This window comes from Triplophysa rosa, linkage group LG25 (genome assembly GCF_024868665.1).
Source record: "Triplophysa rosa linkage group LG25, Trosa_1v2, whole genome shotgun sequence".
NCBI classification, from domain to species: domain Eukaryota; kingdom Metazoa; phylum Chordata; class Actinopteri; order Cypriniformes; family Nemacheilidae; genus Triplophysa; species Triplophysa rosa.
Genome location: NC_079914.1, coordinates 3,450,045 through 3,467,427, shown reverse-complemented (window position 1 = coordinate 3,467,427; position 17,383 = coordinate 3,450,045). Strand labels below are relative to the sequence as shown.

The following is a 17,383-nucleotide window of genomic DNA, read 5'->3' as shown; positions in this document are numbered from 1 at the left end:
TGACGTTTTTCACTCGGTCGCTTCAAGATGCACCTAGGATTACGGTCAACGACGTGAGTCAAATTATCCAAACACTACGTCATACATCGACAACCAAAAACCGTTTCGAGCTACATTCACAATATGAAAAAATTAAGTACACTTTTGACCTTACTCGAGGCTTAATCACATACATCTCAACAATCCTCAGTTGTAGTGCTGTCGGTTTGCTGATATTGAAACTTTTTTTTGTAAACATATCTGCTTGGTGACAAATTACCTCAGCTCTATAAGAGGGTAAGTGGCTTAGCCGGCTGAGATTTTTGTGGAAGTCAGTCATCACCCTGCATATAAGTTATTATTTTGGATTAAATGGCAATTTGAAAAGTCGTTCTCTCCAAAGAATTTATAAAGACTGTTGTTGATGTTTACTTATAATAAATTTCTTCTAACAGTGTCTACAATGTTAGCAAGCAGTTAACATTAGGCATATAGTAGACCATTTTACAGTCAAAACTGCTGTGACTTGCATTGTTTACTGCTAAATTTGGAAGTACAGTGCCATTTGCAACAGATAACTCAATTAACAGAGAACATTGCAGCAGCTATGGTTTTACTGTAACATTGCTTAAAAGAAGTCCACCAAAAATGTAATCTAATTCACAATTTACCCACTTCATGTCCTGTGTCTATGACTTCCTTTCTTCAGCTGGACACAATCCAAGTAATTTAAAAGAATAGTGGTTGTTCCTAGCATTGTAATGGCATTGGATAATGTCCTAATTTTGAAGCTCCAAAAAGCACGTCCATCCATCATAAAGTAATCCACACGACTCCAGGGAGTTAATAAATGTTCTGAAGCGAAAAGTATTTAGTGATGTTCATAATCGCATATGTAATGTAAACACTGATCTGCACACTAAGATCAAATATGGCCCCACGCATGCTCACGTTGCCAAGTTTGAATCGTACTACTACTCGCTTGTCTCGTGACTAGTCGTCACATGGGTGTTTTGTCACTACGCATAACAAAACACATGAAAATGAGATTTAAAGTTAAGATTCAAGGAGCCGTCATTTTGTGTGTGCATCAAAGCGCAACTAAATTAGCTAAAATATTAATTGTTTCTACTCGCAAACATATCGTTTTACTTCAGAAGACATGTATTACCTTCCTGGGGAGACTTTTGTGATGAATGGATTTGAGCTTACAATGCTAGAAAGAACAAAGGTATTTTTTTATTACCACCAAGTCGTGTTTAACTGTAACTTCAGCAGCTCCAGGCACATGAACAAAAGCTCATTGGTCGGACAGTTTTTAACGCATCGCGTTAAAAAAAAGAGCCAGAGACATTTTTTTATAAATGACGATTTTACGCCTGCCGTTTTGCACATCGGTGTGCACACTCACATTGGTGCCCTTTGTTTAGTCATGAGGCTTTAAACGTAAAGCTTTTAGACTGTTTTCACCTTAATAACCCGAGTAAATTATGGATTAAATTTTATATTTGGATGAACCTTAAAATATTGGGTTGTTTTGTCAGCAAAACCTAGTACAGTACTTGAACTGGACATGCCTTTTTTGGTGTCACTTTCGGGCCCTTCATACAAGTTCGAGACCATATACAGTAATAGTACAATGAAATAGAGCCCTGCATTTCAGCCCAAGCTCGATCGGCCCCAATAAATTTATAACAGTTTTCAAGTCACAGTCAAAACACGGGCCGGGTATTGGGCCTTTTTCACGGTGCCATTGTCCCCGCTCCCCTGCAGGGGATCACTTTACAATCCGGACCGGAGCATGCTTACATTACTATGATGTGACTTTTGAGGTAAACAGTGAGAAACCCTCCTTTAGCACAACAGAGTAATGTTAAGTTTGTGATTTATTTTGTGTTTAACTTTGTGCGCATTGCAGAAACCCATCTGCCTATGATATCAAAATAACACGAGAGCAATAATTGAAAGATGCTTCGTGCCAATCGGTCTGTGCTGTGCTGCATGATGTCCGACAGACCTAATGGAACAGTTTGGGATGTGGTAAGGACACAGGTTGCATGTCAATATGTCGCACATATCCAAGGTTTTCTTACGGTGACAGGTGAAGCTGAATGAGGAATTTAAAAAACAAATTGCCATTAAAAAAACAAAACTGAACTACTTTAATGGCTGCAATAGGCTGTGTAATGGAGAGATAGAAACACAGGCTTCAGTCGGACATGGGCTGAGAATTATGATAAGCTGTCGGACAAGGGCCAGGCTAGGGACTGAGCGTCTCGGGCTAGGGCCTAAATTTGAGGCCCGTGCAGGGCTCTACAATGAAAGATTGTCTGTGCACTTTCAATGAACACATTTATTGCCAAGTGACAATTATGTTGTTTAAAGTACTACAAATTTAAATTAAACTATATTAACATGCTCAACTCTCAAATATAAACATACATTCATCTTTCCATAATTTAGGCGTTCCCAGAGAGCTGATCACAAATATCGAGATGTTGATGATGAAGATGGCTTGCCACCGAGAAGCTTGCATGATGGGATAAGGGAGAATTGTATTGGTTCTGGACCCCTCAAGCCACCGTTGGCCCGCTCACTCCTTATAAAAGAGGAGCTCCTGAGCCAGAAACACCGCCTCATTGGCCAACCGACAGCTCTTTCATTGGCTAGCCTAGAGTCTGTGGGTCTCCTCAATAGCCAAGCTCAGTCCCTCCTCTCTCGTGATGGAACCTGGGGAAAAACCCACCTGGATAGCCTCCTGAAGCTTAAACAAGTGAGCGGGAACCTTAGTGACCTAAATGACCTGGCTCTTTACCAGGAGAACCATGGAGTATTCACCAAAGGCACAAAGTCCCTTGATGCCAGTTCCATCACAATAAAGAAAGAACCAGGGCATTCCCCTCCAGTGGACTTGAAGATTCCGCAAGTCCGAGGCATGGATCTGTCGTGGGACTCCCACGGGAATTCCTCCGATCTCTACACTTACGGCTCCCTTGCTATGGCCAGTGTGCACTCTGAGAATGCGCTCAGCAGGAAGCTGAGAGCCATCTTGCCAAAGCAGAATCGCAGAGCCCTTGGAGGCATTCTTGACGGAGGAGCCGTGGGCGAGTACTGGGGCGCAGACATCGAACAACCAAGTTTGGGACCCCAGTACCCAACATCTGATCCAGAGGCAGATCCAACAGGCTCCAAGCAACCCCGAAAGAAAAGGGGACGGTATCGCCAGTACAACAGCGAGATACTAGAGGAAGCCATTGCTGTGGTGATGGGTGGGAAGATGAGCGTTTCCAAGGCGCAAAACATCTACGGTATTCCCCACAGTACCTTGGAGTACAAGGTGAAAGAGAGGTTGGGCACACTGAAGAACCCACCAAAGAAAAAGCTTAAACTGATGATGAGGGCTGATGGGCAGGACTCTGGGATCACCGCTGAAACCGAATCCATGTCGACCCCCACTACCACGCACGTGGATGTCACAAGTGGAGACAAAGTCGAGTAGAATACACAGAACACCTCATAAAATGGAAACATTTCAAAATCTGACTGAAACAAAAAAAAAACTATGGATTCCGAATTGAGGACGGGACTTTAATTGTGCCAATTTACTTGCAGTATCTGGGTGAGCACAACTGCAGGAAAACATGGGAGGATTTAAGCGTGACAACTTGGGATAAGAAACAAATTGGCAGTTATCTTAGTGGTCACGTTGACGCTGCGAGCATTTGTTGATGTTTTTTACAACGTTAAGCAACAAATGCATACTAAAGCCATAAGAGAGTAAAGACAGAGACATTTTATTATAGAAAAAAAGAGATAAAACCTTCATTCGCCCCCTTCATCTGAACTTTTTGAGCTGCACCATTAGTGCTGATGCGTTTGGACGGCATGCCATATATTATAAGAAATGAGAAGTGGGCTTTGGAGGGTTGCGTGCAAGGAATTTGACCCTTCAAAAATGAATTTATCTCTTCTGATCGGTAGGTTTATGAAATAAGTCTTTAAAACTAATTCATTTGGAGTTGACAAGGATTCTCACCAGGATTCTGTCGCTAGGGCCCCGTTTTTCTATTAACAGGTAAAACATTTTCTTTCAACCCTTCATAGTTTCCTCCTTTTATATTCTGCACCATTGAAACAGACTAAGAATTAGACATGTCCATTTAAAAAAAAAAAGAAGCTTAAGATTAGTCATTCAGGGATGCATGTTTGTGATGTTTAAAAAACGTCTTTTTTACGTTACTGTAACTAAAACTTTCTTTAACTCTAGCGCTTTCTTTTGCACTACACTTTCAGTCTGGCGCTCGCCAGAGCCTAAATCTGGCAATTAGACCTGATTACCTCGACATTGCTTGCATTACGCACTTACTGTTCTGTCTTGCATACTACATAATACTCATTTTACAATACACTTTTCTCTTGGTGAGAGTCTCTCGCTCGTAAATGGATTTATACTCGCGTGAAGGGACAATGCCGACTTGTACCACACAGAACAGGAACGTGTTTTCAATTCACATCTTTCTACTTAAATTATTCGAGGGAGGGTGCATTCAGTCAATTTTTGGCTCGCCATTCCCTCATCGCTGCTTATAGTCAGTCACTGACGTGTATATTTATAAAAAGAAGAGCATTTTTTGCTGAGGGTTGGTTTTGGGGAGGGTGGAATATAGGTGGGAATAGGGTAGGGTTATGACCACATAACTCTATTATGTTTTAAATTAGCATTTTGACAGAGAGCCAATTCTAGTCTCTGAATGGTTTCTTTTCCTCATGTATAACTCAGGGCAACTGAGACAAATATAGCGATCATGTTTTTAGAGAAACAATGCAGATCTTACTTGAAGTGGAGCCTGTGACGCATTCTCAGTCAGTGAGTTGGGTCAGGGGCAGGGCTTTATACTGGGCGTAGGTTGGGTCGAGATAAGCCATGGATTGTGGATATCGGTGGGATATTATCATTCGAAACAGCTGGCCAGTTGGGAATTTTCTGAGACCTCTCAAAAAAAAAATAGCACTTTGTTTTAAAATAAAGCGATTATGTTCGGATGCGTGTTTCAAAGTAGCTTTTGCGGTAGCAGATAGCATTAAGGAGATCAAACGGGGAACGTCTTGACAGCCCTCACCATCCTGAAGCGTAGACCCAAACATGCGCTTTTTTGGGGTAAAAGAAAATTACCTCTTCGATATACAGTGGTCGACAGCTTGAATTCTCAGATTTGTCTATTGTTGCCATCACTGTCTATTGTCATATCGCACCTCTTTCCAATCTAAACTGTGTCGTTTAATGTATATAAAAGAAGGCTTTTGGAATGGCATGCTCCACTTTGATGATGTTGAAAGGGCATTCTGGTCTATCACTGCCTGGTGCTCACCCAGTCTGTGACAAAAACTGATATTTCAAACTTCAGGGTTTCTGATGAAACTGTTAAAAACACTAACGTAATGTACCTCTTTATTTATTGTATTATTTAATTTGAATCATTGATGTAAATGGCATGCACCAGTTTAACACCAGATTTCATTCATGAAATCTTCAAATCTGACACTTGGAAAATCACTTGGCTCATGGAAAATGTATATATTGGGCAATTTCCTACAACTTAGGTGTAAGCTGTTATTTTATGTTAATTATCCCAAACATATATCAGTAAACAAATTATTTAAATTACTTTATTTTACTGGTTTTGTTTAAAGAATTTTCACTTTAACCTTATCATTGCAAAACTAGTAGAAAGGAAAGATTTTCGAATAGTAGGCTTTTTAACAATAGACTGACAATGGAGAACACTTTAGGTGATCCAGCATGAAATGCACCAACACTTTAGTAATGCCGAGCATTTAAAGTGTCTAATTCGAATTTAGTTTGATCATTTAACAATCAATCAGGCTATTTATCAATCAATGTGATTTGAAATACTACTGATATTTGCTTAATATTTATGTTTCCGCCATTAGTAAATAACTAGTCTAAGATCATTAGTAACAACTATATTATTTAAGCAGATTCTATTATAATTAGAAATGCACCGATATATCGGCCAATAATCAGTATCGGTCCTTGATCAGGGCCGATATATCCTGTCAAACAAAAGAGGACAGAAAAATGCAATGAATTTTTAAAAATATCACCAGTTTGATGTTCAATATTATTTGTCATTATATAAATTAATAACATTCAAAAAGTTAAGAAGAATTAATTTAATCTTCAGAATCGGTATCGGAACTAGCTATCGGTAGAGAAATGTTGTATCGGTGCATCTCTAATATTTTGGTTTTCCCCATTAGTAAATTAATAGCCCAAGATCATGAGTATCAACTATAATTTGTTTTTGTAGTATAAGCAGATTCTATTATATTTAGAGATGCACCGATATATCGGCCAAGGCTCAGTATCGGTCAAAACTGATACAGTCGATAAAATGTTTAGAAATATCACCAGCTTAATGTTCAATATTAATAGACATTATATGAATTAATAACATTCAGAAAGTTACGAAATATAACTTTACTCTTCAGAATCCGTATCAGAACTGGCTATCGATATCGGTGGAGAAATTGACTATCGGTGCATCTCTAATATTAAGGTTTCCCCTATTAGTAAATTAATAGTCCAAGATCATTAGTATCAACTATGTTATGTTTTTTCTAGTATGAGCAGATTCTATTATAATCAACTATTTCCCCTATAATTGGCACTTACGATTTATTGCACTGAAGGCCATGACTGGAATTCGTTTTGCGGCACTTAAATCTTTGGCCCTTTCGTAGAGAATAATCTTGGGCCTCTCTATTGTTAATCTAGTGGTATCATCAGCTGTCTGAATAACTAAGGTGCATGCCATTTCAACATATTTATTTGATTTCGCTAATGTATTTTTATCACAGGGTTAACGGCTCCCCCTGTCCAAAAAACCTCCTCCTCTTTACGCCACAGTTTCGAACTTCGAAATGAAACCTTTACACGATGAATGTACTGAACCATTACATGTTGTTTGGGAAAACACAGCACTTTCATATTTCATACCTTAAACAGACTGTTTTCGTTTCTCCTCTTGCTGCTGGCGTTACAATAGCTGTTTATTTATTTTGTTCGTTTTTCTGAAATGTACACCTGTAGCCTTCAGTACTTTCGTATCTCAGGATAGATTCCGCAGAAGGGTTTGCAATATTTGTCAGTCACGATGCAGACGTAACTACCTGTACAAGATGTGCAGAGACATGTGATAGTATCTTTGCACAATATACCTCATCCTTGGGAATAAACGCACCTTTCTGTGCCACACACTTAAATACCATTCAGGGGCACGTGGAAAAGGAGCAGTTGAACTCTGGGAAATTTTCCTCTTCTTCACCATCGTTTTCGTCTTCTGTGAGAGAGACGGCAGGCGTGTCTGACTGACCAATATTTACACCCTTTTCATTCAGGTACTTTGTGAAAGCCAAATTTTTGATAATGTTCAGAAATTTCGCTCAACATTTTGGTTCCGTTTTGCCAATAACCAGTCCAGTCATTAATGTGATCGTATAACGTTGATCCTCAAGGCAAGTGTGTAAAATACAGAAATGGAAGTCTGAAGGGGAGAATATGGGGCAGGTGGAAATGTTAACCTTCTGTTTGTGTTTGTGTGGTCTCTGTACACTTGTTTTTAAACTGCATTCCAAAAATTTCAAAAGATACCTTTATATGGAAGAAAAACCTATACATTCTGTATACAAATGAATATATTATATTTATTTTACTGTTTATTATTTTTTTCTGGATGATATTGAAATGCTACAGACAGCTATAACCTCAGTTTCTGTACCAAATGAAGTGCCATTTGTTTTGTCTCAAGTCACTGATGATTTCTATTCTGACAAAATGTTCTTTTAGTTTGAAAAGTTTTCGACCTCCACTGCAAATCCACATAACAGCATTACCTCAGGTTAGATCTCTCCAGAGCAGCTGATTGTACGTTTAGCTGTAAAAATCAAGACCTTTTCTTGACTTTTACACATGTTTCCAAAACACAACTACTACTTTATGGAAGCAGTTTTTAAATAACACTAGTCGTAATTATTTTTCTTCAAATATATACATATATACCTTTGCTTAACTAAACCACGGGTCTCTTTATAAATGCAATTATTGACATTAGCACACAATAGAAATAGGACACATGACTTACAAGTTAGCACACACTTGCATATACACACAAAACAACATGTGGGTGGATTATATATACTTTATAAGACTATTGGTCTGAACGATCTGAAACTTGTTGGTTGTGAAGGTTAGGGCATGTATGGAAATAGAGGCACTCCAAATCCAAGGTGTTGTTTTTTTTATCTTACTTTTTGTTGTCTTGTTCGAACTGATGCATATTTGTGTTATTTAGGATTCTTTAGGAAGTTAATGAGCGTTTCAAGTGGTAATACTGCATTTCTTTTGCGTTTGTCATCATTTCAAAGCGAATAGGCACACCTTTATGCAGCTATGAAGCAACTTCTGGTCTATTATATTTTCACACTTCCTATAAATTGGGAGAATTGATTTGTCAGCAAACACCGTCGTCCCCTTGGACTGAAGATACCCATTGTATTGTCAATCTATGCACTAAAGTGAGTAATGTTGCACCATTACTGTTTGTGTCATTATATTTAATTCTTTTAGGGGGAGTTTTCCCATTAGACAACTTTACGGCACAACATTTAACTAAGTCAAAGAGTTGAATATTTTATTCAATTTTGATGTCTATCATTTGCAGCACTGAAGCTTAAAATAGCTGTTGTCATGGTACTTGCAGCCACGGTAAAAAACGCATTTTGTAAGTAAGCTCTCAGAGAAACATGTCATGGGAAATTATGTTGGAATATGCAGTTATGAGCTTTGCCACTTCAGCTCGGAATGCACTGAAGTGCAACTTGGTTTAAGCCATTTACGTCTGAGAATCAGTCCGATACATCATGTTTTTTTTAGTTTTTATCCGTTGTGGTTTCATCTGGAGTGCCTGTTTTTGCTACGTTCAATTGTCGATGATTCGCATCAATTCGAAATGGCATTCAATTGTACTGTACATACACAATGAGTAATCTGGACAATTTAGTAAACCGCAGTTATCCACAAGCCGATCATAGCTATCAATAATTGATAACAACAATTGAAATCATTTACCAAGGTGACTTACAATCTATATATTCGTTTTCTTATACATATTACATTAATGCAGTGTTAATTTTGACAGCAAATTTTGATTTAGTTTTAGTCATAGTCTTTTGACGAAAATGCAATGTAGTTTTAGTCACATTTTAGTCAACCCCATCATTTTAGTTTTAGTCTAGTTTTAGTCGACGAAATATGAAAAACATTTTAGTCGAATAAATATACATTATATTTAGTCTACTAAAATCTAAATGGTTTAAATCATTTACTTGGTGTAATTAAATGTTCCATACAAAGATTCAACTGTTTTGACATAATTTACTTCACCTTAGAATAAAATTAAACCAGGTCATTACCTTTATTTTTCAGAAAAGTTCAGTAACTAGATATGCATTGTTGGAACGCAGAGTATTAGTCCATGAACGACATGTTCCAGTTCATTCAGTCCCATTTGACTCAATTGACTCGTTAAGTTGGGCGTGTTCATTCAACCAATGGAACGCTCTGACAGGGCTCACACTCAAAGGCTATTGGCTCATGGCATGCTTCTTTGAAGTAAGCGCTGCACTGTCTCTGCTTGAGACAGCAATGAATGAGAATAGCTTTCAAAAAGACATATTATATAAATTGTATTACATTTCTTTAGTCATGCAAACATGTTACATACTTGGTTGGAATGTACAGTTCGACTCACTTCATCACTTCTATAATCAGTAGAGGACGGCGCTGGTTTCTTTTGGCTGACTTTGTTGCATTTCACGTTATGCAGCAGCTCGTGTTAAGTTAACATTGGCATATAAAACCTTTGAGCTTGCCTTCGTAATGTGTTTCGGGGTGACTCGCCTGCAGTCGCGCTTCAAGTTTGCGGCGTTTTACCGGCGATCGTGAAGGAAAATAAGACGCTTTGTAACCCGCGTGGAGACACAGAATACATGTGTGTGCTTCCCCTTCTCCCAGAGACTTCTCTCTGCCGTTTATATGAGATAAGCAGCACATGCGCGCAAACTGATGTCCGCCAGGTGGGACAAGAATATTTTCGTCTCGTTTTTATTAGTTGACGAAAATGTCAGTATATTTTTATTACAGTTTTCGTTATAATGCATTCATTTTTATTTAGTTATCGTCTCGTTTTCGTCAGTGAAAACATGTCGTTAACGAATACTTTTCGTCATAGTTTTCGTTAACGAAATTAACACTGCATTAATGATATACATATTTTTGATTTTGTCGTTTAAAAGTGAAGTGTGTCATTTCTGTGCCACCAGCATAATTGCTGTAATAAATGACTATTTTTTAACATTAGTCTATAACCCTCCTGTCTGCCATTGGTTGAACAAACTGATCACTTTGCCTTTAGTTGAAACAATGTTGGCAGGTTTGGTAAAGCTTTCAATAGCACCACATCATTTAATCCTTTCTCTGAATCAACCAATGAATGGGTCTTTGTAAACTAAGCTGCATTTTAAGAATAAAATACGACACACTTCACCTTTAAGATAGATGAAATGAGAGATGAGAAGATCCAGAATAGGTGCAAGTGAAACTGTGAATTATATGGAACAGAGCCATGAGAAATCAACATCCAACCACTACAGCAATTATCTAGACTAGTGTTATAAGTGAAGACTTTCCTTAACAGTTAGAGGATGAACGGAGCTGTGTGGAAATGGGCTTTGTCAAATGGCCAAGGTTCTGCTCAAGAACTTGAGAGCTTTTGGCTGTGAAAGGGCTCTTTTGTTGCCATGACAATCTTGCAAGATCATTCACTCATAAAGGTGTGCCTATTCTAAGTCTTGTTTAAATATTCACATTTTACATTTAATACATGGATTGTGCATTATTTCTGTGAGATACCAGCGTTTTTATTTGCTTTCTACCATACGTTTTGTCTTTGTGTAATATCCTTTATCATTTAACTCTTATTTGTTAGACCCAAATGGAGAAAATGAAAGATAGAAACAGGGAAGTTATGACCACTTTTGAACTTTGTGTCTTTCTGCTGCGCTCACCCCCTATAGCTTGTTGGCATTGCATTGAATTTGATGACCAAATCTGCTCTTAAACATTAATGTCATCCATGACTGTTTCAACCCTGCAATCCGTTGAGTTTTGCAGGAATAGAATTATTAGTTTTGCTACCTCAACTTGCAAATGGTTTCATATAACGTCACCCTTTGATAGTGAAGCAAAAATGACTTGTATCTTGTGGGACTGACAGTCCCTAATGGCATTTGTCGATCAGGTTTTGGCAATGTAACTATGGTTTGACCGGCTTACCCGCTGGAACCTGTATGTAGCATTTCAGATGCAGGGATAACACTGGCTCATCATTCCAAAAGAGTGTCACGGCCCCATTTGGTTAGAAAGCAGTTGAATACATTCCACACTAACATATGTGTACCTCATACAGTTTTTGGGTAGGGGAATGACTCTCTTCTTTTGGATATAAATGTTTTTTAATTATGCATCCTTGATCGCTTACGTCTCTAAGACCAGTGTTTAGGAAAAAAATATGGTTGACCACCGACCCCGTCTAGCTCCTTCACACTGCCCCAGCAAGCCCAACAAACTGGGTTTTATGAAGGAGTGTGTTGGTTGGGGCGGTGTGAAAATGACTGTTGTGTTTAAGATCACAAATTCCACAGGCACCTTTAGAATGTTTGAAATGTTGGGGCAGTGTGAACCAGCCTCACGGTTGGAAATGCGTTGTTCTTGTGTATTTCTTAAATATAGTATAGTCAAGCATACCATACAAGTCTGTGCCCTTTTTACAAGCCAAATGCAGTCTGTGGGCAGTATCTTTGTTTTGCGAGAAATCTGTTGCATATTTTGTTCGGTCGCACTCATACACTGATGTTGGTGCATTGCCGCAACTTTTGTGAGTCCCAAGTTTTCTTGAGCAAAAAATGCCTTTTGCTATCTGTTCAGTTATGCTAATATTTCAAGTACTTTTTCAAGTTTTGTAAATTCTGAGAATAGAGTCTTAACATTGTAAAGTTTCTGCGTTCAGTGTAGTATAATGATTGGATACCGGTCTCCCGTACTCCTTCAGGTTAATGCATGAGATTGGAATGATAAGGCTCGGCTAAAGACTGGCTAAAGGTTTTTCGATATTTCTTTATACTGTTGATATTGTGATTATTGAAAAAAATCAGAAAGTGGTTTGCGATCCATTCTTTCACGAAGTTCTTTAATATGTTACCGCATAAAGTCCCGTAGCTAGAGGGTAATATTCCAGAATGGCTTTGTAACAATAGTTCCACTACGTGGTTCCAAAACATGTTAGTTTGATTACTTTGCAATACAAAACAAATTCTCATTAAGCTTGGGAAAACGAGTCAAGTAAGGCAATACTTTTGGTTTAGGTCCCCTTGACTCAAAAAGTGGGTTTTTTGTCACAGGCCCAAGATAGGTCACCCAACGGCCAGGCAACTTTTTCAAATGGAAAAGATTCAGCCAAATACCATTAGTTCAGTGCTTTATGAACAGCAAAGATTGTAAAGTACGAATTACCTGGGGAAACAAAAAATGGAGGTTTAAAATCTTTTGTTTGGTCCATCGAGACCTGCAAGGCAACAAAGACAATTTGTTTTGTTTCCTCGGTCTGTACAACTTGTGATGATGTGTTTCAACTTAAAGAAAAAAACCTTACAACACAGAATACCTCAGATAATAAATCCATGTAAATCTTGACAGCCTCCACATGTAGATAGAGCCCAGTTCACTGCCACCCTCATCCATGTGGTCGAGAGGACTGCATTTGTATGTTAATTGTCAATCATTTCAATACCTGTTGTAACGTTGTGGAGGTTTCATTACTTTTTTCTTGTCATGTTTGTTCTTAACAAACAAATGAAACTATTATTGAATTATAATTCGTGTCAACAAACAGAACTGCAAAATCATGACTGTTGTCAATCGATTTTTTTAGCCATTGGTCAGTCAAATAAATATTCCTGCGCCATTGGTTGAGCCAATGTTATGATGGAGCCACAGTGTTAACAGTTGGGAATCAACTAAACAAATGGGTTGCTTAGAGTTTGGTAGGAGCAAGTATTTTAACAATGAAAAAAATGACAATTTAACTTTAGGCATTGCAACTACAAGATTTTAAGAGACAGAGACCCTGCAGATGCTACAAAGTTGAGCAGAGTTCAGCTTTATGCGAATGCAATGCGATAACCACCAACAGAATGTCTTAAAGCAGTGTTCAGTACTCGGGGCCCCCCTCCCAGAATGGTTTAAATATCTTTCTATATAAAAAACCTGATTCAACTCATCAACTGCTTAGTGTGTGAACTGGGGTGACTAATTAACACACCAACTAACATCTGGAGTGAGGGCTGATGAGTTGAATCAGGTGTTTTATATAGGGAGACATCCAAAACATCCTGGGAGGGGGGCCCCCCGAGGACTGGATTTGAGAGAAACAGTCTTAAAGTGAAGCTAATATGATCCATCGCCTGATACAGTTGGATATTGTGGTCCAGTAGAAATGTCCTTGGTAAAGTAGCAAACCATTTTATTTTTTCAAAATTCTAGTTGCAGACTTTACTCGCATGTTGAATTATTTTTTTTTAAATCACGTTATAACACCAATGGCTCCAAGAGTGGCAGAAAACTGGTCCGTTTTCCAAATACCACCATGAAAACTGTTTTAAGCTATAAAATGGGTTTTAGTTTGTTGAGTTCAAACTGAAAACCATAGTCTGTACATTTGTCATATGTTGGGTTCCATCATTTTATATATCATTTTCATTATCAGCTAAACTGAATGTAGGAGGAAAAAGAATAATCTGAAACTTTTAACACACACTTTTTATGTAACTATACATACTTTAGGACAAGCTATAGATTATATTAACGTGTTCTTAAATATATATATACACAACAGTCACAGTGCATTGTATATAATGTTCTGTATAGTTATATACTTATCTTCTGGAAAGAGTTCATCTCTTCCTCATTTGATTCAGGGAACAAACGTTTCAGTGCAGTATATTTAGACTCCTGTATAGCTATAACCGTTTGTATAGTTCATTTGTGTTGATTTGCTCACGCCTTTCTTTTGTCATCAACGTAGGGGAATGATAGTTAGTCCTAAAGTGAGCTAAAGAAAGGAGAAATTAGTTATTTTAAGTCATTTAATGCTGCCTGGGTGCAGTTTTTTCACAATACTGTACAAACGGAATATATATCAAGGGGACGTCGCAAACTTTTTTAAGGTGGATGTGTATATAGTCGTACCCATTTCCTGGTTTGATTTCATGGATGAAGAACAGGATTTTTTAGAAATGTGATTTTGAAGTATTTATTGCAACATCAGTCAGTGATGTGAACTAATTTTCCCCGTAATAATGGGTATCAACCAGGATATTTGGTATTGCTTGTTATTTTTGCTTGCTACATAAGTGTACATGTTATGAACTTTAAGTTTAAAAGTCAGATGGGTAAAATCATTTTGTGAACACTGGATCTCTGCTGGACAATGTCCGAAAATCATCCTTATTCGTGAGGAAACGTGCCCTGGGTGTGCTTAGCTGCAACTGCTTTTTCTTAATGATGAAGATTATGATTTTTCGCGTGAAGTGAAACGTCGCCGTGGGTGTGTATGAGTGTGCGAAACTGCTTTTACTTTCGCTCGAGCGTTGTGTGGATAGACCATTACTTTGACGATTCTCAATCATGCGATTTCGGAAAAGATAAGCCTCCGAGCATTGGTTTTCTTGATCATCAAAGAAAACAAATTCCTTTTCTCGATTTATGTTAAAATCTATCCTATTATTACTAAGCCACAACTACGAATCCCTCAGGGACAAACGACACTCTGATTCAATCTATTCAGGTACTTTCTTGATTCTGCGGCCTAGCTGTAAAAATATTACGAATACCGTACGTATTTTGGGGGGAAAATGAGCAAGACGCGAGTCATTTTTAACCTATCGTCGCTTTTTTCGCCACTGTCCTTTTTAGTTTTTGTATTCTTTATATCCAGACTTAAGTACAATATACTAAATGAATGTCAAAGCGAAAACTTCAGGTGAAGCGTAACACTCAGCCAGGCAGTGCTTTTCATTACGATTTCCTCTGCGCACACTGTGCCTAAAATGCCTGAAGACAATACAACGCTATTTAGACACACACCACTTCAGACCCTTCGATGATAGTGGTTGACCGGTCTTAGCACTCCTTTACAGATGTACCTCTAAAGCGAGAGGCCTGATCTTTCTCATTCACGCTCCGGAATTGCTAGTTTCTGTCTCTTCTTTTAGCATGTAAGTATTTCAGCGACAAAACTGCCTGAATAAACTGCCTCGCGATACAGTTTACGGTTCGGTCTGGTTTTCATTTGTGCTTGTACAACAAAGCCAACATTTATACAGATTTGACTTTGCTACGATTTTTGAGCTTTTAGGGTGCCTACTATCAAAATAAAGGATTTATGAACAGGTTATGTTTGACTTTTTTTCAATAACAGTTATTTGAAAATCGTTGAAGTGCAGGAAACGTTAATATTAAAGCTAGGCAGCATTAACTCCCAGTTTCGTATATTAGTGACTCCCAGTTTCGTATATTAGTGTCTTTGAGGTTTTGTTGTTTGACATTTTTCTTCCGATTTACAGATTTCGAAACATTGTCACGAGTTTTAGTTTGAGACGGCTAACAGTCGGCAGCGGGCGTGTTATCTACACACGTACTTGGATTAGAAAATTCAGGCTTTTTAATTCAAATACTTACATGTTAACTCTTACTACGAGACAGAGCGTAATAGTTTTTAAAACGCGTAGGTTTGCCGGTTTGGGATTAAGGTGCTGCTTTTTTCGAATCTTCTCTGTTTTTGATATACCTCAGACCGTCTAGCTAATAGTGAGTGCTTTTTACAAAATGGCATCTTGCCTTTTAACACTGGTTGCTCTGATTCAGTCAAGTGGTCGGAAGACAGGCGCTCCAAAACTGGAATAGACCTCATTACAATATATACTGTTTACTCTTTGACAGAAACATTGTATAGTTTAATATTTTCTTGTACTGTAGATTTATTTATGTATATTAATTTGTTCCTTTTTGTACTGTGTGTTGGACTTTTATGCTAGACTTATATCGATGTCTGTGTTAGCACTTATGAAGATCACAATAACTTTTTTGGTTTGATTGCACTATGTTTCTTTCATTTCTTTTTCGTTTTGTTTTTTTAATGCAAATTCTTATTTACAAGCTGGGCTAATGAATAAGCTGTCTCCTATTGTATGTGATTTTTTAAAAAGAAAAAAGGACATGAAAAACTGATTAGATTTTCTGTGGTCTAATTTAAAACGAAATGAAAAAATGTTTTCCCTTTCTTTTTATTTGCATTGACCGTTAAGAAAAATGCTGATTAGATCCGTCTTTGTGCATGTGTGGAGTTTACTGGTTATATTTTATCCATTAGGAAAAAATGCCATTTTTCAACGCATTTTAATTGTAACATTGTGCAAGTTAGTATTCACTGGATGCTAGAACCTTCTTATGAAAACCACTATTCTTCTAATAAATTTTTGTTGTGAAAACAACGTGTCGAGTTTCTTATTGTGTATGTTACTTTACTGATGCTTATGTTCTCAGTACCTGGGCTATTACTGAAGGAACTTATAGATGGAAATATAGGTCAATATAAGAGTAAACATAATAAAATATTGATAAAGATGAATGCTGAACAATGTGATCATATTGGAGAGATTTATAGATGGTTAATCTTAGCAGTCCAGTATCAAAAACGCACACCTTATTACCAAAAAAAGACTTGTTTTCTGTTTCCCTATGTCAGAGACCAAACTTAATGACCTTTAAATTTTGGCTACTTTCCTTCCCATTACATTTCCAATTATGTTAATGTGCCATTTAGGTAATAACCAGTCCGCAACACCAAGATATGTCAAAAGCTTGCACTGTTTGTGATTAATGACAATGGTTCGTGTTATGCACAGTGACCTTAAACGCATTATATCAACGAAATCATTTGACATCACCTATTTTTTGATTGGGCCATATTTTAACAATGCGAACACGCAACACTTACACAGCGCAGGTCTGCATAGTTTTAAACTGACATATGTCAGTGAGTGGAAAGGTCAGGTCCATAATCATAGAGGCCTTCGTGCTGTGCACAGCTGTAGGTGCTCGGCAAGTGCCCCCATTACTCAATAACAACTGCAGAAAATGGATTCAATTAAGCAACGCAAAAAAATGTCTTTTGTCATAAAGGCCATTATGCTCACACACACAGAA

The 17,383-nt window shown here is 37.8% G+C and overlaps 1 protein-coding gene across 2 annotated transcripts in view; it reads left to right on the top strand.

Moving 5' to 3' along the window:
• Positions 1 to 16,668, top strand: part of lcor (ligand dependent nuclear receptor corepressor) — a 56,268-nt gene extending 39,600 nt beyond the window's left edge. For both annotated transcript variants that reach the window (XM_057325113.1, XM_057325112.1), the window contains exon 7: positions 2,443 to 16,668. In XM_057325113.1, coding sequence (XP_057181096.1) covers positions 2,443 to 3,478 — 1,036 coding nt within the window. In that variant the 3' untranslated portion in view covers positions 3,479 to 16,668. The remainder of the gene's footprint in view (positions 1 to 2,442) is intronic.
• The last annotated feature ends 715 nt before the right edge of the window (positions 16,669 to 17,383 follow it).